The sequence below is a fragment of the Bos grunniens genome, chromosome 19 (genome assembly GCF_055505025.1).
Source record: "Bos grunniens cultivar Pamir isolate PY7600 chromosome 19, Bosgru_T2T1.0, whole genome shotgun sequence".
Lineage (NCBI taxonomy): Eukaryota > Metazoa > Chordata > Mammalia > Artiodactyla > Bovidae > Bos > Bos grunniens.
This window is the reverse complement of record NC_141183.1, coordinates 5,061,601-5,085,439: the sequence shown is the minus strand read 5'-3', so window position 1 is coordinate 5,085,439 and position 23,839 is coordinate 5,061,601. Positions and strand designations below refer to the sequence as shown.

Sequence of the window (23,839 nt, the reverse complement as noted above, 5' to 3'; positions counted from 1 at the left end):
GTTCTTTAAGCTCCTCGTTTGTTGAAGGGGATCATCTCTACCTCATGGGGCTTTTTTAAGGAAGGAGGATTTGTTGAGACTAAGTTCTCAGTATTACCCCCATGTCACTGGTGAGGTTTTTCATTCCTAAACCCGACATCGGCTGTTTCTTCCGCAAAACGTCCTTCCCCTTTGCCAAATCCTGCTTGAAAAGTGCCCAGACCTCTCCTCTCCCAGGAAATCTCACGGGTCGATCCCTGATCCCACACCAGGCTCAGCTGTTGCCTCTGTTAAGGGGTCACCCTTTGTCTGCGGTGCTGGCATCTTACTGGACAGAGTGTGAAGATTTAACCAGCCTTCCCAGGAGAGGCGAGAACATTCACGGCTGGGGACGCACCCTTCGTCTCGGTGATGATTTATCTGGACTAATGTTCCTCGTTGCAGGCTCATTAGCAACTGTTATCAAATGCTGGCTTATTTACCTTTCCCAGCGCATCAGACGTTCGCACCCTCCCGTTTCCCACCAGGGAAAGGCAGCCACATCCGTGTTCACACTTCGGCGAGGACCCTGAGGCGAGGTGCGCATCCTCGCCTGGGTTTATCAGTCTTTACACCTCTCGATGTTCCTGTTAAACGTGTGTTTGGTGGTGGAATTTGCTCACGAGGCTCCTGGCTCCGTTGCTGTCTGTGCGTCACTTGCAGGAGGTCTAGAGTCGGATCCTTCTGTGACAGTGACAGATATGAGCGTGGCCTCCCCATGCTTTTTTGGGACAGTGCACTTCTGTCCCTTCGATTCAAGAGCGTGATCCATGTCCAACCGTCTGTCCTTCCTGAAGTTATGAAAATCCCAAAGGGAAGAGTTATTCCTTTATTTTATTTTATCTCTATCAACTCCCACCAGAGAGCATCCCTGTTGGGGCTGTGTATTCAGAGGAGAATCCGGGTGTCCACTGACTGGCCCCGGAGACAGCTGAGTGCCCCCCATCACTGCACAGCTTCCTCTGTGCCCAGCACTTAGGCCTGCTTGCTTGTGCCTTTGGTGTTTATGGACTTAAAATCCCACGCATTTTGTTCAGTTCCACGACAAGCCTCTGTAGCCTGAGTTATCAGGTATTGTCAACAATTAAAAAAAAAAAAAACGAGGTGTGCCGAGAAGCACACACCTGTGCACACACACACGAAGATCATCTAATATTGGAGGCAAGAAAGACGGTACTAGACTTCCCCGATGGAGCAGTGCATAAGAACCCACCTGCCAGTGCAGGGGACACGGGTTCGATCCGTGGTCTGGGAAGATCCCTCGTGCCTTAGAGCAGCTCAGCCTGTGCACCACAGCTGCTGAGCCCACGTGCCTAAAGCCTGTGCTCTGCAGCAAGAGAAACTCTGCTCCGAAACTGGAGAGTAGCCTTCGCTCGCCATGACTAGAGAAAAGCCTGAGCAGGAACGAAGACCCAGCGCAGACAAACTAATTAATTTAAAAAAGATAGGCGGGTCCAGGGGTAACTGCATACTTGCGCGTGTGCACACACACACACACACACACACACGTGCATGCACACACGTATAGACACCACAAAGTGAATGTTGAGCTTCTGCTTGTGCAAGTATCGCCTTGGAGGAGTCGCAATCCCCTGAGACAGTTGCACCCTCCAGGGGCTGGTGTCATGCATTGTGGCTCACGATCATTGGAGGGCTGATGACCCTGGCACTTGAGAGGATGGATCACAGGCCCCTTCTCCCCAGTGGCTCTGAGCCTCCGCTGTCCCTGGGAGAAAGCCCCCAGAGGCCAGCTGGGGAGGAGCGAGCCCACCTGCCCTGCACATCTTTCTTCCTCTTCAAGCTGCTTGGTCTCAGCAAACCACCGCGTAATGGTTTGTTTTTTTGTTGTTGTTGCTGTTTTCATGTTTTGATGTATTCCACTAAAGTCTGCTCATCTGAAAAGGGAATCGAAGATCTGATCCCATTTATGCAGTGAGAGTCTGGTCTTGACATGAAGTACCCAGGATGTGAGATAAGCGCCCTTGTCTTGCTTTTCCGCCAAGAGTAAGCAGAGGCCGCACCACCCTCCTGGGGTCAGGGGTAACGGAAGCCTCCAAGTTTCTTACTTTGATGTTGGGAAAAGTTTTCTGCAGTTTTCAGCTCAGAGACAAGAATGATTTTACTTGTGAAAAACGTGTCCCCAGAGAAGGGAAGCGGCCACCATGGGGAGGCCCCTGCTGGCCCTGTCAGAGCAGAGCCTCAGTCAAGCTTCTGCTGTTCCCCCCAGCCTGGGAAGTCACACAGTTTATCCTCCAAAGCAGGACACTTTTGAGAGTGCAAGAGGCCACTAGTAACCCCCTTGGGGGAGCAAGTCAAAACTGGGCTGTCAGGTCTCACTGCTCGCGGTGGACATCCCAACGACAGGACCTGGTGGCCTGTCTGCGTCGTCCGAGTCAGGGTCTGCAGGCTCAGATGATGGAGAGACTCTACTTTCTATTTGTGCCACCGCGGGTTTAAGATTTGATCAAGACCCTCCTCCTCCGGGAAGCCTCCCTGATAGGTAAGGGGCTGCGAACCGCAGCCTGGATTCTCTATCTCAGTCTTGCTCTCCTGTACTTCAGAGCCGGGCAGTTTGCCTCCATTAGGAATCGGCAAATCACCCATGGATATTTGGGATAATCTGGGCACTTGGGAAACCATGAGTATTTGGGATAATCTGATCCTAAGAACAGAGTAATGAATGAAGGTGTGGAGGACCAGATGGATGCATGTACGGACCATTAGGAAGTTAGGAAATAGACCTCGTCCGGTCGTGCAAGCTCCCCCCACCACTGCTTGTCCAAGTCGCGACGTACCTTCTTTCTGACGGCTCTCTCTATGTCCCTCTCTTTCTGCTCAGACAAAAGTGAGAACGGCGAGGCGTATCAGAGGAAGAGGGCCGTGGCCACCGACCTCGCGGAGGGCCCCGCCGCCCCCGGGCCGCCTCGGGGCAGCGCGGCGCAGCCCGGCGGCAGCAGCTGGCGGCGGATCGCGCTGCTCATCCTGGCCATCACCATCCACAATATCCCAGGTGAGAGCCCGCCCGAGCGTCCGCAGTGGGAGCGTCTTTGTCAGCTCAGCGACTTGAAGCGGGGCTTGGGCAGCTGTGGTGCGGGTCCTTTCTCCAGTGGGCCCCAGCCTTCTTGGCATCTGGGACCATGCTTCTGTGGACCGGGGCGGTGGGGGTGCTTTGGGGATGATGCGAGTGCACCACATTTCTTGTGCACTTTATGTCTAATCTAGTGCTGCCGTTGGTCTGACAGCAAGTGCCCGTCTGTGGCTGGAGCCTGGGGACCCCTGCTTCAGGGGGCCGTGGGGGAGGGAGCGCCAGTCTTTCCTGAGTTTATCTTTCGGGTTACTGGCTCTGGATTGGTCATCGTATGTTCCAACTTCCTGTTCCAGTTACTGCAGACAATTTCACTCCAGTGTCCACCTCTGAGTTCCTTTCTTCACATATTTGATACCAAGTTATTTGGGCACAGATTCATTAGCTATTGCCTCTCGTAAATATGGAATGTCTGTGGCTTTTCTTAATGCTTTAAAAATTTTTTTTAAATGTTTGTTTATTTCTGGCTGCATTGGGTCTTAGTTGTGGCACGTGGGCTTAGGGATCAAATCCACATCCTCTGCATTGAAGGGCAGATTCTTAACCACCGGACCACCAGGCAGGTCCCCCTGACGCTCCGTTAAAGTATTGAATTCAGTATCGTTTTACACTGGTGTTTGTCTCACCTGCTTCCTTCCTGGGGGCATCTTTCGGAGATATCCCTGTCGTTACCACGTCCAAGGTTGTACTGCTCACTGCATGGCAGGCCAGTAAATCAAGAGGTGAGTTGTTGGGACAAGGAATAGCAGCTTTATTCGGGAAACCAGCAAACCAGGAGGATGGTGCACTCACGTCCCAAAGAATCTTCTTGCCTGAGTTGGAATTCAGGCTTCTCTTATACAGAAAGGGAGAGTAAAGGTGAACATTTGTTTCCTGGTTCCGGTCAGCCTCCGGGGGGATGTGTCCCTTCCTCCTTCTTGCAGTCATTCACAGGTGAGCCTGGTCAGGATGCCCATCACCTGAGACGCAGGGTTCCCAGAGATGGGCCAGGCAGATTAATAACCTGCACCCCTTGCAGAGGAAGTGCAGAATCTTAACCACTGGGCCATCAGAAAAGTCCTGTGTTATGTATGATTTAAGTCTACAGGCACATCCCTTTAGTGACTGACTTAGAATACAGAGGTTCCTCCCGATTGCATTGTGATCCTTTCCTTTTTAGCAAATTTGAACCAATTTGTTTCATGTCTTTGGATTTATTTTCGTTGAAAAAAAAAACTTGTTGGTGTTCTATTTAAAAAATAATATGTTTTATAGAGAATAACTAGAAACAACAGCTAAATATACAGGAGATACTATTAAAAGCCAAGTTGAGGGATGCTGGGGAATCCCTTGTGGTACATTTTAGAGTTCCATCTCTATGGCCTACTAAATAGTTTATCTTGACAACGGCTTGAGCTGTCTGAACCTCGGTGTTCTCATCTATAAAGTGGGGATAATGCTGTGACTGAGATGACTGGGCTATTCTTTACAAGGTGATCTACACTACTTTGATAAATAAGATCGGATGTGTACATACACAGTATATACAGTACTGCGGCCGTCTGAGCATGTGAAAAGCGGAAGCTGTTATTAGCGTGGATAACGCTCCTGATTCCTTCAGTCTTCTTTGAAAAGTACTTCGTTCACTTCGTTTCAGTTGTGTCGGGTCCGGGTCGCAGCGTAGGCGTAGTGGTTTGTGGTGCGCGGGCCCAGCTGCCCCGAGGCGTGTGGGGTCTTCGTACCCGGACTGGGATGAACACCCCCACCTGCACTGGACCTCCAGGGAAGTCCCCTCACTCCTTCAGTCTTGAATTCTTAAACGCTCTGATTCATCTTTCATAGTTTTAGAGCTCAAGTTTGAGTGATGACCTTGTTCAGGGGGCAGCCCCAGGTGATATATTACCTGAGTCCTTGCAGAGTTCATAATGTCACCCTGTTACCCCAACACAGGTGCGAAGGCTGCTCTGGGCAGAGCTCGCCAGGGGCACGTATTTCTCCTTGAAGCCCTTGTGAATACTGTTATCTTCTGGCTTCAGTCTGTGGGAGAAAAGGCCACAGCCAAACCGAGTTTATCCCTCGGTGGGTAACTTGAAATTCTTTTGCTTATGCAATGAAGATTTTGGGGGGTCATTTTTAGAGAAGGCAAAATTTCAATATATTATGTATTCCAGTACACACACACACACACACATACATACATACATACACACATGTATGTATATGTGTGTGCTCAGTCACTCAGTTGTGTCCGACTCTCTGGGACCCCAAGGACTGTAGCCCCCCAGGCTCCTCTGCCCATGGGATTTCCCAAGAAAGACTACTGGAGTGCGTTGCCATGCCCTCCAGGGGATCTTCCCAACCCAGGGTCAAACGTGCGTGTCCTGCACTGGCAGGTAGGTTCTTTACCACTGCACCACTTGGGAAAACCTTACACGTGTGTGTGTTTGTCTCTCTGTGTACATATGTGTGTGTGTGTATAGACATGAAATGTGTCGAAAGACTAAGTGTCTAATTACTTTTTAGGCTCAGGCTTTCCTCTAAACGAGAAGCATTTTCCTCAAGTATTTCTGTCCTGATTCTTAGGAATGTCTATCCTATGATCATATAGGCTGATTGGCTTCATTTTTTTTCAGCCTCTGTTTCCCTCTCATTTCCCTCTTGGCTTTTTCCCTTTGGGTAAAAGTCAAGGTTTTGCCCAAAAACAGTCAGCTATTTTGATTGTTTTCCTGGAGCTTGCTATACAGTATGGATTGAGATGATATTGTATGTGGGACCCCCGGGCACAAATCTGACCAAAGTGGGTTTGCCCCCGTGGAAAGATCTGGTCACACTCACACCTAGTATTTTTTTTAATTAATTAATTTTTAAAATTTATTTTTTTATTTGGCTGTGCCAGGTCTTAATTGCAGCATGCGGGATCCTTAGTTACAGCATGTAGGATCTAGTTCCCTGACCAGGGACGGAACCTGGCTCCCCTGCCTTGGGCATGCATGGTCGTAGCCACTGGACCTCTGAGGAAGTCCCACACCCCCAGTATCTTGATGAGCCCACTGGGAGACCGACGGCTCTGCAGAGGGCAGCGCCCAAACCTCCACAGACATGTTCAACCTGTTAACTGCAGGTTGGAGTTAACAGGTTGAGCACATTATTGGAGAAGAGAATTATGGATTCAATTCTCAATCCTTGGAGAAGAGAATTATGCTTATGCTATCTTTTCAGTCACAGTAATTAGTGGCTTTCTTTCTGCCACGTAAGATTCCTTGTTTAACCAGTTGAAAAAGAATAAAGATCTAAATATAAATATATGTGCTTCCCAAGACTCCAGTGGGGCTCAATCCCAGAGTGTCAAGCTCCTGACTTCAGTCTGAAGGAAAGTTCACTGGCACCTTCGGGCAGCTTCGTCCCCTTTGATGAGCACCGTTTCAAGAGCTTCTCTGTCACCAGCCTACCTTTGAAAAGGTCTCTTCTTTAACACTTGCCTTCATGGTTTATTAAAAATTTAACTAGAGCTTTGGTGTTCCCAGAGACTCTGGGTTTTAAGATAGATTTTCACAGTGACTAAATGGATAATTGATTTTTTTTGAAGTTTTTTTGTCTTGGCTGATTCAGTTTTACATGTCCTGGGGATGACATTTTGTTTTAAAAAATTATTTTTTTAACTGTGGACGCCGAAAGCTTGTTAGCGTGTGTGCTGTCTCCCAGAGGTTCCTAGAGCTTGAGAACGCACACAGGTGTGAGCGCACACCCGGGGCACTTGGGTGTGCGCTCATATTTAAGACACAGGGCAAGGATAAAAGCGTCCTTAGACATCTGTGGCTCACAGTCCCGTGAAGACTCTGCTGAGAGCTGTGGATCCTCTTGTAAGAGACGGTTGCACGCAAACCCGTTTGCAGGCAGTTTGGGGTATTCACAGGCTTCCCTGGTGGCTCAAATGGTAAAGAATCCGCCTGCAGTGCAGGAGACCTGGGTTCGATCCCTGAGTTTGGAAGATTCCCTGAAGAAGGGAGTGGCTACCCACTCCAGTATTCTTGCCTGGAGAATCCCACGGACAGGGGAGCCTGGTAGGCTACAGTCCCTAAGGTCACAGAGAGTCAGACACGACTGAGGGACTAACACTTCCAGGCCCTTGGGTGTTCACAGACCTCACGAAGGCCACCCACAGCTCCAGAGTAGGATGGACCCCCTGCTTTAGAGAAACAAACTGTCCAGCTGGGCAGGTGCTTGAAATGTTTCCGGAGAAAAGGGTGATGACTGACGGAGGCCAGTAGACCTGAGCCCTGCCGGCCCAAGGCGGGGTTGCAGAGACTCCTGAGGGGAGGGTCGACTCCGCACTTCACAGTCCGTCTCTGGCTCAGCCTGGGGAGCTGAGTCCTTTGGAAAATGATCTCCCAAGGAAACCTGCACGCTTTCCGTGAACACGACCCCACTCTGTAGCCTCTGGAGCTCCCTGTGTCCTAATGGGCTTTCCCTGCAGCGCTGGATACACTCCAGGGCTCAGAGCCTTCCAGAGATTTCCAGGCCTTTGGAAAACAGGCTGCCATTCTGTGTCAGAGTGGAATTAAAAATCAGCCAGCCATCGAGTTTCTATTAATCTCTTTTCATGAGTAGCTTATGGTCTTTGTACTGAAAAGTTAAATTTAGAGCTTAAAGGGATTCTAGAAGTTATCTCATTCAAGCACTGCTCCATTTGAAAATTTGGTGGTTGGAGGAGGGACAGGGTGCTAAATGATCGTGGTGGTTCCTTTGCTCCATTTGAAAATTTGGTGGTTGGAGGAGGGACGGGGTGCTAAATGATCGTGGTGGTTCCTTCCAGCACTGGCCTTGAACGAGTCAATGAAAAATAAGTAGCATTAATACTTTATTACTATTGTTTAGTCGCTCAGTCATCTCTGACTCTGCAACCCCATGGACTGTGGCCCACCAGGCCTCTCTGTTCATGGGATTTCCCAGGCAAGAATACTGGAGTGGGCTGCCACTTCCTTCTCCAGGGACCTTCCTGACCCAGGGGTCGAACGTGTATCTCCTGCATTGGCAGGCGGGTTCTTTACCTCTGAGCCACCAGGGAAGCCCAGTCCATTATTCCATTTATTTCACAGCGTTCACCGCTCCTTTCTGGGTGACACCCCTCCCTCCCACATCCTGTATCTGCTTCTGTCTTGATAGTTATTGCTCTCAATGGCAGTTATTTATATGTATTTATTTCCCCCTCGTAAATGGAGCTTCTTATAAGAAGGCCTGTATTGTCTTCTCTTTTTTCAGAAGCAAAAGAAAATGTTATTATTTTTTTTAACTTTATATTTTATGTTGGGGTAGATGATTAACAATGCTGTGATCGTCTCAGGTGGACAGCAAAGGGACTCAGCCATACACACACCTGTTTCCATTCTTGCCCAAACTCCCCTCCCATCCAGGCTGAGCAGAGTTCCCTGTGCTGTACAGCAGGACTTCGTTGGTTATCCGCTTAATATAGCCATCCCAAACTCCCTGACTATCCTTCCTCTGATCCTTCCCCCCTCCCTCAGCAGCCATAAGTCTGTGAGTGCTTCTGTTTTGTAATAAGTCCATCTCCTTTTTGGAGCCGTGTTGAGTACAGTTCGTACTGAAGTGCATTATCTATTCGGGCTCTGGGGGTGGCTGGCGCCTTTGGGGACCTGCCATCCTTCCCATCAGGGGACCCAGGTATCCCAGCTTCCTCTCCACCTTGGCCACCAGGTGGGCTGAGGGACGCATTTACGCTCTGTGCATCACCAGGATACACTGGACTTGCCTTGCTGTCTGACCTGACCTGAAAAAATCTTTAGAAGAAGCGGCCAGGTGAGTCACTTGCTTTATGCAGTTTCTTCGCATCAGAGCCGAGAGTCGAGGTTGCTTTGCTGGCTGTTACCGTGACACCCACAGAGCCGGAGGTCGCTCTCCGTGTCTCTAGAACCGTTCGACCATTGCTTTGAATCATGTGACTCATCTCCCTTCACGGCTCCTAACAGACCCCATTTCATGGCTTTAAACCAAACGCTCGACGTTTTCATCAGAAGTGATTTTGTTTCAGGGAACAAAACCTCACAGATTTATTCCTGTGTATGTTAACACTGGTTGGTTATCTTGGGATCCTGGAGTTACGGGATTACAGCTGATTGTTTCCTTCATGTTTCTGTGAGAGTCATAACTCAGCTCTTCTATAATGAATATTTGTGATTCGTGTAAGTAGGTAAAATGGTCTTTTTTTTAATTGAATTATAGTTGATTTACAGTGTTGTATTGATTTCTGCTGTTCAGTTATACATTCTTTTCAAAAAGTGCTTTTCTCTGTTGTGGTTTATCACTGGATTTTGAATCCAGTTCTCTGGCTATCCGGTAGGACTTTGTGGTCTATCCCTCCTACATATAATAGCTTGTATCTGCTGACCCCCAAAATGCTCTCCACCACCTAACCACCTCAACATCCCTCATCTCTCCCCAACATACACAAAAAGTATGAAAGTAAAGTTATTCCTTTATGCTTGAGAGACTCTTCTTGGAGTTGTTTGAATTACTGGTGGGAGACAGAATGAAGGATTGTATTAGCTTCCAATGGAACAAATTCTCCCTAACCTAGTGGCTTCAAGCAGCCCAGATTTCTTCTTTACGGGCCTGCAGGCCAGGAGGCCACATGTTGGCAGGGCCACGCTGCCACTGGAACTGGCCTCTTGCCGCTCCTGGGGGCCGCTGGCTTTCCTGGCCTTGCAGCCGCACGGCTCCAGCCTCTGCCTCCATGGTCACATTGCGTCCCCTTCTGTACCTTTTCTCCCCCTGACTCATTCTTATAAAGACCCCAGTGACTGCAATTTGGGCCCCACCCAGGTAGTCAGCGGGCGTTACCCCATCCCCAGATAATCCGGGATCATCACGTCTGCAGAGTCTCCTCGGCCAGGAAAGATGCCATCCCCGGGGCCCAGGGATTGTTGGTGGCACAAGCCCCAGCACTCACTCTATCCTCCTGTGATCTCCACCTGCTGCCCGGGGGGCTTTGCAGGGGCAGCCGTGAGCAGGTGCAGGAAGGAGCCAACAGCCAGAAAGAAGAGCTCATTGAGTCTTCATTTTCCTGGGGCAAAGAAGGAGTAGAGAATTCTGCTGTTATACGTGGACCTTTCCAGGAAAACCTCGATGCAGGAGCCGCTGATTCTACAGTGATCTATATGTATGTGTTTGGTTGTGTCCGACTCTTTGTGACCTCGTCGACTGTTGCCCACCAGGCTCCTCTGTTCTTGGAATTTTCCCAGCAAGAATACTGGAGTGGGTTACCATTTCGTTCTCCAGGGGATCTTCCCAACCCAGGGATCGAATCTGCATTTATGGCGTCTTCTGCATTGGCAGGTAGAGTCTTTACCACTAGTGCCATCTCACTGATCTATGCTTCCAGAAACTGGAGGGATATTTTCTGCAGCCAGAGACCCAGGCTCAGTCAGTGGGTAAGCTGAACCCTACTCAAAACTACAAATCACTGATGCTAGAGGCCACCACTTCCTGAGGCCTTCTGAGACTTCAGACGTCCAGTGCTCCTCTAGACAATTTAGATATTTGAGACCCTGGTTTACATTTTGGAAACTGAGAGCCAGGGAGGTTAAAGACCAAGCTCACGGGCACAGAGCAGGTCCTGGTAGAGTGAGGTCCACACACATCTCCACACGCCTCCCCTGCTGTACATGCACGCTCAGGCATGTCCGACTCTTTGCGGCCCCATGGACTGCAACCCGCCAGGCTCTTCTGTCTATGGGATTCTCCAGGCAAGAATGCTGGAATGGGTTCTGCCATTCCCTTCTCCAGGGGATCTTTCTGACCCAGGGATCAAATCCGGGTCTCCTGCATTGCAGGCAGATTCTTTCCCGTCTGAGCACCAGGGAAGTCCACGTGCCACCTCCATCGGCCCCTCGAACCTCAATGAGCATCATCACTTTTCTTCCAGTGGATCACAGAGCTTTTCAGCAACAGTTCCAGGAATGTTCAGGAAATGCTTCTCACTCTTTGAAGCTTGCCACATCAGATGTTAATGCCTGCAGCATCACATCGGCATGTTGGTGTGGGGGTCACTCCTGATGCCTCAGGCTCTGTCCAGCAAGGAGATCTTGGCAGAGGAAACCTGGACTGGAAGCCTCATCCTCGCCCAGCGGCACCTGCTGCTGTGGGCTCTGCAGAAGTGTGTGTGGAATGGTCACCGTGCAACCCCCACAGCCCTCTCTACTGTCGAGTGGGGATGAGCGGGACCCAGGCAGACAGTCACCTCTTTAACCACATCAAGGAAGGAGGCTAGCACAGGATTTAGAGACAGAAAGGCCAGGGCTGGGATCCTGGAGCCACCAGATGCTCTGCTAGCTGAAGATCCTTAGGTGAGATTATGGGAGTCTCAGTTTTCCCAGATGCAAAATGGGAATAATATCTTGTGGTTATCTTGTGGTTCAGTGTCCAGTGAGATGGCAGCAAGCAAAGCCACTCCCGTGTTGCCTGCCATGGAGTGCGGATAACCATGGCCAGGACACAGTAGGACCTGAACAAGGTTAATTTCCCTCACCTCCTCCCGGCCCCTCACATCCCTCCACCTGCCTACTTTCAGCTTCCTTTTTCTCCTCAAAGATCGCTTGGTTCTGGTCTTGGTGGTCTCGGTGGGACCGTCTTAGATCACTTTTCATTTCCTCTTCCAGAGGTTACACCTGAAGATAACATTTACTCCAGGCGTCTGGAAACACTGTAACATTCTCCTTTAATTATCTGGTTCTCAGTGGGAAGCCTGATGCGATAATTAGCCCGGGCTCCTGTCTGGGGTGACATTCCGCCCCGAGCTCTGTGCTCCTGCGTATGTGCTGTGGCAGAAACTCCTAGCTCGCTCCCAAATCAGGCCGTGGGGTCGGAAGGTGAGAACTGGCACAAACTCCCCAAGAGTGAAATCGCAGCTCTCGGATCCCTGCGTCACTGCTCAAAAGCGACAGGGCAACATTAGATTCACCATCAGCTCCGGCCTCGAGGCTCCAGACACACAGGTGCCCGAGTGCTCGTCTCTGGCCATCAGAACAAGAAGTCTCTGTTGGAAGGCTGCACAAGGATGAGGGTTGAAATCAAAACCCATTTACACATCTCCTGGGTTACATCATCCTGCTACATATTATGTGAATTAAAGGGAAAAAAAGTTAAAGCAAGAGAATGCAAACCTATTTTTGTATTAGGACTCAAAGCTTCCTGTGACTTCCAGTCTTTCTACAATTGCCAGGCAGATATACAGGGGTCCTCAGCCTCCAGGATCTAATGCCTGTCGAGCTGAGGTGGAGCTGATGTAATAATAATAGAAAGAAAGTGTACAATAAATGCAGTGAGATTGAATCATCCCGAAACCATCCCCCCGAGTCAGTGGAAAAGTTGTCTTCCACAAATCCGATCCCTGGTGCCAAAAAGGTCTGGGGGCCCCCTGCATGGTTTGTGTGAAGCCTTTCAGAGCCCAGCTAAGTACACTCCCATGTGGACAAGGCCAGGGCTTGAATCCTGGAGCCACCAGATGTTCCTCTATTGATCAGGATTAAATAAAACCCAGAATCCAGATCCTCGGTGGTACTTCACCACATGTCAGCTGCTAGAGAGCCGTGGCGGCTGGAGCTGCCTTATTGGACAGCCGGCTGAGGACAGCGCCACGCTCAAAGGAGGTTCTACTGGACGGCATCGCTGGCGTGTGGACCATGTAGAGATGTCACTGCACCAGTTATTCAGAGCGTGCTGGCCGCTGCTGCCCTCCTTAATCGAAAGTATGATCGTGCTGCTAAATAAAAAGTCCAGAGTCCCCACTGGCTTTACGACGATCTTCGACAAGAGTTTAATTTGTCCTTGCTTCACTGTGAAGAGAATGGTGGCCCTTCTAAAATGTTGGTTGATAAAAATACCCAGCACCCTTGCTTGCCTGATAACCCATCACAGGACCCCGTTGCATCTTCTGGTGGGTCTGTCTCTCTCCTGTTGAGTGACCTCGTTTGTTCAGAAGCTGTGCCACCTAACAAGTTTAGTCAATTGGTGACATTTGAGATGCAGTTTAATCAGTTGATAACGTCTGAGGTGCGTGCTTTATAATGGTCCCAGTTCATTCATATTCATGTGGGCTAATTTTAGGGCCCATTAATTATGTACCTAATAAGCCCCTGTTTATTCTGTTTTGTCTCCACTCCCTTGTTAGCTTTTATGATGTGGAGTTAAAGATAATTAAAATGTTACTCATGTTCTGCAAATAACAATTAACCAAGGGTGAATTCTGAAATTCTGAAATCAGAATTCCATTTTCTGTTCCCCTTTCTTTGACTGAGTGCAGTGAGTGAAATGACACCTAAGTGTGAGTAGCGGTCCGTTCCTGGTTGGCTCCAGGGAGAATGAACAGGGGCATGAATCTCAAACAGATCAGTCACGCTGGTGAGCTGTCAGAAAAAAAAATTAATTAGAAGATGATTCACAGTTCCCGGGGACAATAAAACTTGGAGATTACATTTGCATTATAGCAATTTAGACAAGCCAAATTCCCCCTTACTATGGATAAGTAAGAGTTAGGAGTCAGTCTCTCGTTTCCATCATATTTTGAAAATTACTGACCGTGTGATTGTTATGTATGACAACTTTCCAAGCTGAAGGAAGGAAGGTGAATAATTCAGGCTGCACCCCGCTCTTCACAGGTGATATGAGCATGAAGTATGATCTCTGGTAGCAGATGAGCCTGCCTGAGGCGTAAAGGTACCAGAAAAACAGCCGTGATCCTGATTACTGGACCCGGCCGTTGAATGTTCGGCACCTTCGCCATCCAAATCTCATTCCCTTTCAACTTCCGGGCTTTGCACTCATCAACTCTCTTCTCTTGGTATTCTTAACATTCAAAACTGTCACCTCCAGAGATCTTGCTCATTTGCTCCTCTTCTGTATGTTCTCAGAAATCCTCCCTGCTCTGCGATGGGGAGGAGGTGGGGGCCTGATGGCTAGGAAGAGAGAAAGGTTTCCGAATCCTGTTTTGAGGCGCAAACGAAGTCTTCTTAGATGTCAGTACAGCAAAATAGTCATTTTTCCCTCCTCCTCCTCTTCCAATAAAACACTTTTTTGTTTGTTTACAAAAACCACTAAGTCACTGTTGCAGCATCTTGGGTTTGTGTTTTGTGCCCCGTGCTCTGGGGTCAGCCTGTTTCACGTAGGGCCACGTAGGGCCTTTCTGTGTGCAGGGGGCCGTGTGGGAAGCCAGCCGATGAACTGATAGAGGACAGAGGTAAGCCGGGGCGGAGAGTGGAGGCGTGGAACTCCAAGCACTCAGTAGTTGGAGAAGGAAATGGCAACCCACTCCAGTGCTCCTGCCTGGAGAATCCCGGGGACAGAGGAGCCTGGTGGGCTGCCGTCTATGGGGTTGCACAGAGTCGGACACGACTGAAGCGACTTAGCAGCAGCAGCAGCATTTGGGGAGGGCGGATCCCAGGGTGTCTTTGGGGTCTGGTGAGGACATCTGGGGCAGGCACCTTCCCACGCTCCTGGGGTCCTGCCCTAATATGCTTGCTCCTCAAGACTCCGGATAAGTGCCAAGTTTTACCTCCCGGTAAGTCTGAAGAGTGCCCTGTTGCTTAGAGACAGGAGATGGTGCCTAGAGTGAAGATCAGGTTGTCAAGGAAACCAAGCCACAAATCCCCGTGCTTTCCTTTGGGTTGCTGGCCGGAAGAGTAGAAGGATTTTTGCTCTGACACCTGGAGGAAGAGACGCGGCTTCTTTTGCTACATGTGTTTTCAACAAATTGACGTGTTGTCCAAGACACAGCCGAGCTCGTACCCGAGCTGACAAGCAGGGAGTTGTTTTGCGTTGCTGTTGGTTATCAGTGAGTGCTTTCTGATACCAACAGAATCAAGCAATGATTGTAATCCTGACTTCTTTTTAGACGTGTGGACCCCAGGACCCAACCCTACTCTGTTACACAACTCGACTCTTGAATTCTGAGTTTTCATTTATTGTCTCAATAAATTAGATTATATGTGGCTTAGATTCATGTTACCTTTTGTTTTTTTTAAGGCAGAGGAGATATCCTTTGTCTCATCTTTCTGAATTGAGGGTGTTATGGACTGAAGTGTGTCCCCAAAACCTATACATTGAGGTCCTGACCCCCGGGACCTCAGAATGTGACCTTAATGGGAAATACGGTTGTTGCAGATCCATTGGCTAAGATGAGGGCACGCTGGAATAGGATTTGTCCCTAATCCAACATGCCCGGTTTTTCTCTTTCCATGAGGGGGAAGTGTCCCTTTTTGGAGATCATGGTGGCAGAAGCGTCCCATTTTCCATTCTCTGCCTTTGAATTATTTGCGTGTTTCAGATGGTGGTCATCAGTAAACCTGGACATCTTCCTCTTAACTCTGGTGCTCACGAGTCAGAAAAACATTCCCACGGCCATCCTGAAGGGGTTCGTTGTGGAAGCCACGAAAGTTCACATCTGCTTTCTGCTGTGGTATCAGCGGATGAAGCACTGAGGCAGGCTGCTTCTGGGGCTGGCACCCAGGTCTCCCTTCCCCTGCCCTGGGGGCGTTTACGGCACAGAGGGTCTTGTATCTCAGAGGAAACAGTTGTAGCTGAGAGTGACCCCAGGGCTGCCTGGTCCTCCCCTTCTGTGTTAGTTTCCTAAGGCTGCTCAACAAAGTACCAGAAACTGAGGGGCTTAAAGAACAGGCATTTGTGGCCTCACAGACCCGGAGGCTGGATGTCCAACGTCACGGTGTCGGCAGGGTGGTTCCTTCCCAGCAGGGAGGGAAGGGTCTGGTCCAGGCTCCTCCCTGGGGTTGTGGAGGGCCGTCTTCTTCCTGTGTCTCATCAATTGTCTTCCCTCTTTAAGCATCTGCTTCAGAAGGAGACCGGTCATGTTGCATTAGGGACAAGCCCTATTCCAGCATGCCCTCGTCTTAGCTAATGGATCTGCAACAACCGTATTTCCAAATACAGTCACATTCTGAGGTCCTGGGGGTCAGGACTATAACATATGGGTTTTGGGGACACAATTCAGTCCATAACACCCTGCGTTTCAGAAAGACAAGACAAAGGATATCTCCTCTGCCTTAAAAAAAAAAAAAAAAACAACAGGAACATGAATCTAAGCTGACCATAATCTAATTAATCACTCAGATGGGCACACTGATGGCACAGCAATTAATCTGGAGCTAACACAAGGCTGGAGGGACAGGTAATTTGAGGGATGGCTAAGTCATTAAATTGCAAGATCCCAAACTGCTGGAATTCCAACGGCCTCTATCGAGGTGAAAAATGAACAGACTCTGAGGGACCCAAGTAGAGTCCTGAAATTAGATCCCTCAAACATGCGATACAAGCATACTCAGGAGCAAGAAAAAGAATTGGGGCTTTAATTCAACGAGAGACATAATCATTCATTTGGTCATTATTTCTTTAAATATTCATTCCTAACCTCTTCTCCACTGAGGGAGCCCTGGGAAGATAAGTCAGCCCTAAAAGTGGTTTCCCTTGGGACTCCTGCGCCATCTGCTCCCTCCTCCAGGTACCCAAGGGTAGAAGACATTTACACATCCGTGAACCTACAGATGAGCCTCCCCACCACGCTGGGCTGGAAACTCAAAGACGGAAGCAGTGGCTGCAATGACTGGACATTTTAGGCTGGAGAAAGCAGATGTAGGTGATAGAATCTACTTTACACCTTGGAGGGACCACCGTGGGGAAGAGTCTGGGCTCATTCTGTGTTCTCTTCCAACCAAGCAGTGGAGGGCTCAGGGGGACAAATGTCAGCACAGCTGAAGGAACAGTCTTTTCAGTTACAGCCATCTAAGAATGAAATCTCCTGGCTTGCCTTGGGAGGTGATGGCGATGTCATAGGCAGCATCCATGGAGTGCCTACCATGTGCCTACGTGCTCTTAACATTTTCTTGGAAAACAAAGCCTAGGATCCACTCTAGTCAGCCATTCCTACATCTGCTATGGCACAACTGGCTCCCAAGAACCACTGAAGTCAGAAAATGCTCATGATCAAGACCACACCTTCCTTCCCTAGACCACAGAGTTTAGAAGGCGTCATTCCTTGTCTATAAGTGAACTGTTGTTCAGTCGGTAAGCCTGCAGCATGCCAGGCTCCTCTGTCCTCCACTGTCTCCCAGGGTTTGCTCAAACTCATGTCCATTGAGTCGGTGATGCCATCCAACCATCTCATCCTCTGTCGTCCCCCTCTCCTCCTGCCCTCAATCTTTCCCAGCATCAGGGTCTTTTCCACTGAGTCAGCTCTTTGCCATCGGGTGGCCAAAGTATTGGAGCTTCAGGTTCAGCAGCAGTCCTTCAGATGAATAGTCAAGGTTGATTTCCCTTTAGGACTGACTGGTTGGATCTCCTTTCAGTTCAAGGGACTCTCAAGAGTCTCTTGAGGGTCCATGAGATGAGAAGTAAATTTTTCTTTTGGAAAAGAAATTCTGTCCTTCACATCTCTGAGCTTCAGCTCAGGCTGAAATGTGTGAAAGCTCATCTCCACTATCAGGAAGTGATTATTTATTTGAACGCTTCCCTAAAATCTACTAGGCATTCTGTTGTGTTAGTTTGGGAGGATAGATTTCCTAGCTGTGCTATTGGCTCTGTGTTTTTTTTTTTTTTTTTTTTTAATTTTGCACGAGCCCTTCTCCCTGCGTGGCCAGCAAAGAGTGAAGGGATTAGGGGTCTCCCCACTGGCTGTGATTGATAGGCACTCTGTGGGTGTGGATCACCCTGTCCACTAGCCTGGAACAGGTGCCCTGACCTCTGTTGCTTTCCTTAATATGCTCGCTTTGCACTCCTGGATAATTTGCAAATGCTTTTCAAGCGACTGTGCCATCACTTTCCAACGTTTTGCTTCTAATTAAGAAAGGGAATTGGATGTACTCTTGGCTGGCTAATTTTTTTTTCTCCCTGGCACGGGGATAAGGGTGGGAAGAAAGAGCAAAAGAAATAGCTAAGATGTTTTAGAAAATAACTCCCCGGTGCCACTGAGGATCAAAGCTGTGTCTAGGAGTTTGTGCCTGTAAGAGGTGTAGGGATCCCCAAGTTCAAGTCCAAACTGAGGAATACAGTCATGGAAAGTGCCTACACTCTATGACTGGGCAACCACCTTCAGGAACTTTCCTCAACTCAGAAATGTAAGCAAGATGCTTCTGAAGGATGCATGTGGGACTTTGACGACCAATGTATATAATCTCTCCAATCACCTCTTTCTGATTTCCCACTTAGGATAAGGGGTTGGCCGCCTGCACAGAAAACCTTTCTTCTCTCCTTTAAAGAAGCCTGGAAACAGGCTTGGGTTTGGCATGGGTATGGCAAATACAGAACAAATCCAGAGACATAGGTGTTTTCCAGTTTTGGCTTTGCTTATGGCTTTAAGGTTGCTCCGTCGTCCAAGATCGCCGCTGGCGCTGCAGTCGCCACTCCTAACCCCTCCACTGGTCTCCCTTGCCCCACCCCTGGGTGCTCGCTGGGCAGATGCTGAAATTTTTCGGGAAGTTTCGGGTTGACGAGCACTTTCACTGTTGCATTCGGTGCTGACACGCCAGACCGATGTAACTTCAGTCCCATCCGGTGTAACGTTCCTCCTCTCCACAAACAGCTTCTGGTCCGATTAACCTTAGAAGCCTGCAGTGGGTCAGAGGTGGGCGGTCTCTCTTTTCTTTGTGTTTTTTAAAATCCCCATATTTTGCTCATCTTGCTGGCTCCTTGCAGTTGAAGGAAGAAAGAAGGAAGTGGTTGTAGGGAGGGGGACTGTGTCCAGGTGGCGTCTCCCAAAAGGTTAGGTTTGTGATTTAGTCACGGGTGCGTTTAGCACAGCATCTTCTCCAGGGTGGACCCTTCATCCCATGGTGTCTGCGCCTCCTCATGGGAATACCCACTGGTGGGGACAGGGCTTCTCGTGACGATGCCTCAGGAGTCCCTTCTCTCCCCTGGATGGTCCTCTCTGCACAAATTCCATGAAAATCAATGTGCCCTTGTAGGTAGACCTCTGAGGGGTGAAGCCTTTCAGATTGTATCAAGTCACCTTCCTAAATGTCACCTTGGCCCCTTGCCCTCTGAAGATGCAGGCTACCCCCAGGACAGCCCCCTCTCATCCTTCAGCCACTGCAGTTCTCCCAGCCACCTTCTCCCGCCGAGACTCTTCCAAGGAGATGAGCAGAGAGCAGTTCTCCAGGGAGGCATGCCAAGCTCTGCAAACATTTTCCTTGGAGTGGTCCCTCACTGGGCTACAGTAACAAGTTCCTTCATCCTCACTCCGACAACTGTCTTCAAGGGGGTCCTTGATGTGGTTGGCCTCCTTGCTCACCCACTCTCCGTGGGGCCACTGGGAAGGAGCCCCCATGGAAGGGGCAACTCCTCACTGAGACCTGCACAGAGGTCAGGCCCCTCTGATCCATTCTGTCCAGTAGAGCTTCCTATGACGATGGTAATCGTCAGGTTCCACACTGGCCGTATGGTACCTGCTAGCTGCCATATTGGATATGTGGATACTATTATGATTTAATTTTTATTAATTCAAATTTACACGGCCACACGTGGCTACTGGTTTAGATGACACCGTTTTGGAACCAGAGGGTAATGCTGCTGTTCTCAGCAGGGTTCTGACACCAGGTCAGCCCCATTAGATGGCTTGCTCTGTCCTTTCAAGAAAGTCATCCTCAGAGTCTCATAACCAGCCGTCCCCAACCATAAATAAGTAGCACTGTCAGTGACGAGCTTTCAGTGTGGGTTCCCAAAAGCACAGGAGCAGGGAGGATGACGCCAGTCTGTGAATGGGTTAGGTGTCCTTCTTCAGAGTCTCCCCTCTGCCCCCTTCTGCCCTCCTCTGCCGTGCTGTGCTGAGTCATGTCCAACTGTTTGTGACCCCATGGACTGTAGCCCATGAGGCTCCTCTGTCCATGGGGTTCTCCAGGCAAGAATACTGAAGCGGGTGGCCATTTCCTCCTCCAGGGGATCTTCCCAACCCAGAGTTGGGACGAACTCGCATCTCTCGCGCCTCCTGCGTTGGCAGGCAGGGCCTTTACCACTAGCACCACCTGCGGAGCCCGCTCTGCCCTGACGGTCAGCACTGTACTCCTTCTAAAGTACTGTTGAAACTCACAGCTCTGCAACAGCTTTGGACCACCTGCTAAAAAGAAGCTCATTGCTTTCCTGTCAGAAGAACTCCCAGTAGGGCCATCATAGGCTTTTGGCTGAGTGATCAGCTTCTGTTCTCTTTCCAGGGAATGCCTGGGGTTGGATGCTGCCAGGAGTTGCAAAGGATTCCGGTGATATCCATGTTTATAGAGGAGGACAGAACTAATTCCATGGTTTGATACTTGGAATGCAGTCGACCTTAGCTGAGGTTCAGCATGATAAAGAACCAGGCTATTTCACCAAGTTAATCTTAGTTACATTCTCAGTAGCAGAAAATTAAGTTTATGACTCAGAATGTGCAGTAGCTCCACTTATTCTAGTTAAAAAGAAAGGATGTCTTATAAGATTTTGCAGTCTCGTTTTTTTTAGGGTATTTTTTGAATGAATTCAATTCTGTTATTCCTAAAGATGATTTAAAGTCCCACAACAGATCAGAAAAGAGTTCTGTGCCAGTGAGTTCCCTGGTGGACCAGTGGTAAAGAATCCGCCTGCCGATGCAGGCTACATGGGTTCGATCCTTGGTCCAGGAAGATTCCATAACTAAGCTCATGAGCCACAGCTGCCAAGCCCCAGCTGGAGAGCCCACGTGCTGCAGCTGCTGAGCCCGTGTGCTGCAGATGCAGAGCCCTGGCGTGTAGAGGTTGCACCCCAACAGGGTAGCCCCTACTCATCACACCCAGAGAGAAGCCTGCTCACAGCAACAAAGACCCAGAGAAATCATAGATAAATAACTTTTTAAAAAGAATATTCTATCAAGAGTTCTGTGTCAGCTAGGATTCTTTGGTTGCACGCAACAGAGGTCAGCTCTGGCCAGCTTAATCATACCAAGAATTTTCTCAGAGAGATAAGGAGTAACTCAGAGACTCAAAAGGAAAACAGAGTATCCAGGTTTTGGAGAGCCAGTAGCAAAGCCTCCCGAGATCTGTGATGATGGATGTGTGCTGGTGGACAGGCTCTGCAAAGGGCTGACCCCAGGATGACTCAGAAACGACTCTTTTCTGCCCCTGTTACCATCATCTCGGTTTTCGAATCTGAGAAAAGAAAATCTGATTGCCCTAGTCAGGTGGGGGTTTCTCAAAATCGGAGTGCTGTCTCCAAAAAAGAAGAGGTAGTGATTCTGAGCATGTGAGCCCCTCCCAGACACAAACCCTCTTTAAAGACTGTCAAAATATTTACTGACACAGGAGGACGTTGTAAGAGCAGACTTTGTATCTTTATCTATGTATCGTGTAATAGTAAAGCTCCTCATGTAAAGGGGACTTTGGAAATCATTTAATTTATCCTGATGTGCCCATTTCACAAATCAAGACGCTGGATGAACTTGTCCAAGTTTTCACAGCCAGGTGGTGGCAGAGAAGGGACCCGAAGCAGGTCTCCTGAGCTGTTGGATGGCCCTGCGCCGTTCCACTCTGCCTCGCTCAGTGGCAAATGCCTTTAAGTTACTTGAAAGCACGCTGCCTTTTTGTGTGTTTAGCCATTCCTTCTGCAGTCTTACAGTTTCAGTTGAACTGCTTTAGGCGTCTTTGTGACGTGTGTATCCATCCCTAGACGCTAGATGCTAAATCACTCAGATTCACATTGCTTTTTATTGTTGCTCTCATTTCAAATAGCAACCTAAATGCCTAGGATACAATGGTGCTGATTCTTACACTTGACTCTGGGGGAAGATCCAGTGAAAGAAAAAGGCTGACAGCCCATCAGTCTGAATGCCCAGCTATTTGTCTGCCTGCAGAAATGATCTCTAATTAACATGACCTTGGGGAGTAGCTTTCTCCTCAAACATCATATGTTTAGTTTTTCTTGTTTCCAGCCAAAGGAAATACAGTATCTTTGTGTGTGTGTGTGTATGACCAAAGCCAAGTTTGGGGGAGGGGAACAGGGCAGTTTATTCATGGGTCCATTAAGCTGGCTGGTAGAAATAGTTACCCTTTCCAAAACCTTGTATTGTTAGACTGCTTGGCTGACAGAATTTTTATTTCGGATGTGTCAGTTTTACTGTGGATGTCATAGCCTTTATAGATACAAGGTTTTGCTTCAGATCCATTATCCTTCATGGCAAAGTAGTGCTCTTTCATCTAACCGTCTCTGTTGTATTCATCTCCTGAGCTGGTTAGCCGAGTGCAGAAGACACGGGCAGTGTGGTTTCCGCACCCCGAGAGCTTCTCAGCCAGCCAGTGGTGGGAGGATGAAGGCAAGGAAATTGTGTCTGGTTGCAAAAGAGAGAAGAGAGTGAAGACTCCTTTGTTTAAAAAAAAATCCTGCCTTTTACCCAATGGTCAAAGAATTTAGAATTGAAACCGACCTCAAAGATAAGGTAGGTCGTGGCTGAAGCTTGTGACTTGCCAAGGTTCGCACCGCTGAAGGCAGAGCTGGAGGAGGAAGGAGAATTAAGCTGTATTAGTTACAGCATCTCAGTGACCACACCTCTGATTTTCAAAGGTGCCGGACCTCTCTCCTTACTTCTGAGATCCATGTGGGTTTCTAAAAATATATCTTTTTTTTTCTCAGAAAATCTTCCCCACAAGCTTTCAAATTACAATCTTTTCTTTTCTTAAAAAAATCAAGTTATAACATATGCACAGAAAAATGAATCTTTCTTCTTTTTTTCTAAATTAAAAAAAAAATTTTGGGGGCGCACTGCTCAGCATGTGGGATCTTAGTTCCCCGACCGGGGATCAAACCACCGCCCCCATGTTGGAAGCACCGGGGAAGTCCCAAAAGACAGATCTTAGAGAATTTTTACAAGTGTCTACATCCCTGTGACCACTGTTCAGATCAAATCAAAACATTTCTAGCAGCACAGAAGACTTCTTGGTATTCATTCCCAGGCAAGATAGAGAAGAGAGCATGGAGTAGAATTCCATCCAATGATATTCAATAACAGGCAACATCTATCTGTGGTAGAATGAATTAGAATAGTAGCTATCGGTTAATAGTAGTTATCTCTTAACTCCTATTCTGATTTATTTTACTAAAGATAGATTTTGCCTGTTCTTTTATATCACTTAGCGCGATTATGCTGCATGTTCTCTTCTGTGGCTGGCTTCTCTTGCCTTGAGATTCATCCATGAGCATGTTGCATTAGACGATGATGATTACCATCATTGTTTTCCATTATAACGCTGGACCGCCAGGCAATGAGGAGGAGTCCATTGCATTTTTATACTGCCAGCTGTCCATTCTGCTGTGGCTGGACGCATGGGTGTTTGAGGGCCATTAGAAGAAGAGCCACAGTGAATGTTTTGCACACGTGTTTTGGCCGACACGTGTACTCATTTCTCGTGTATACGCCTAGGCATGGAACTGCTGGGTGATAGAGTAGGTGTATGTTCACCTTCAGTAGATTAACCATTACTGTTTTACAACTGGAAAGACATTTTCTTTCAATACTAGTCCATGGTTATTGTTACTAGTGTTTTCTCCATTTTAAAAGTTAAAAAAACCCAGAGACTTCAGATAGTTAAGCGAACTCATTTATTTATTTTAAAATATCTGCTTTTATTTATTCATTTGACTGTGTCGGGTCTTGGTTGTGGCACGTGCGATTTTTTTTGAATTTTAATTTTTAAAATTTATTTATTTTTAATTGGAGGATAATTGCTTTACTGTGTTGTGTTGGTT

At 48.4% G+C, this 23,839-nt stretch overlaps 1 protein-coding gene across 10 annotated transcripts in view; it reads left to right on the top strand.

The window, feature by feature from the left end:
- SLC39A11 (solute carrier family 39 member 11) overlaps positions 1 to 23,839 on the top strand; it is a 289,255-nt gene that overhangs the window by 181,333 nt on the left and 84,083 nt on the right. For all 10 annotated transcript variants that reach the window (XM_086355939.1, XM_086355936.1, XM_086355937.1 and 7 more), the window contains one exon: positions 2,858 to 3,028. In XM_086355939.1, the coding sequence (XP_086212065.1) occupies positions 2,858 to 3,028 (171 nt within the window). The remainder of the gene's footprint in view (positions 1 to 2,857; positions 3,029 to 23,839) is intronic.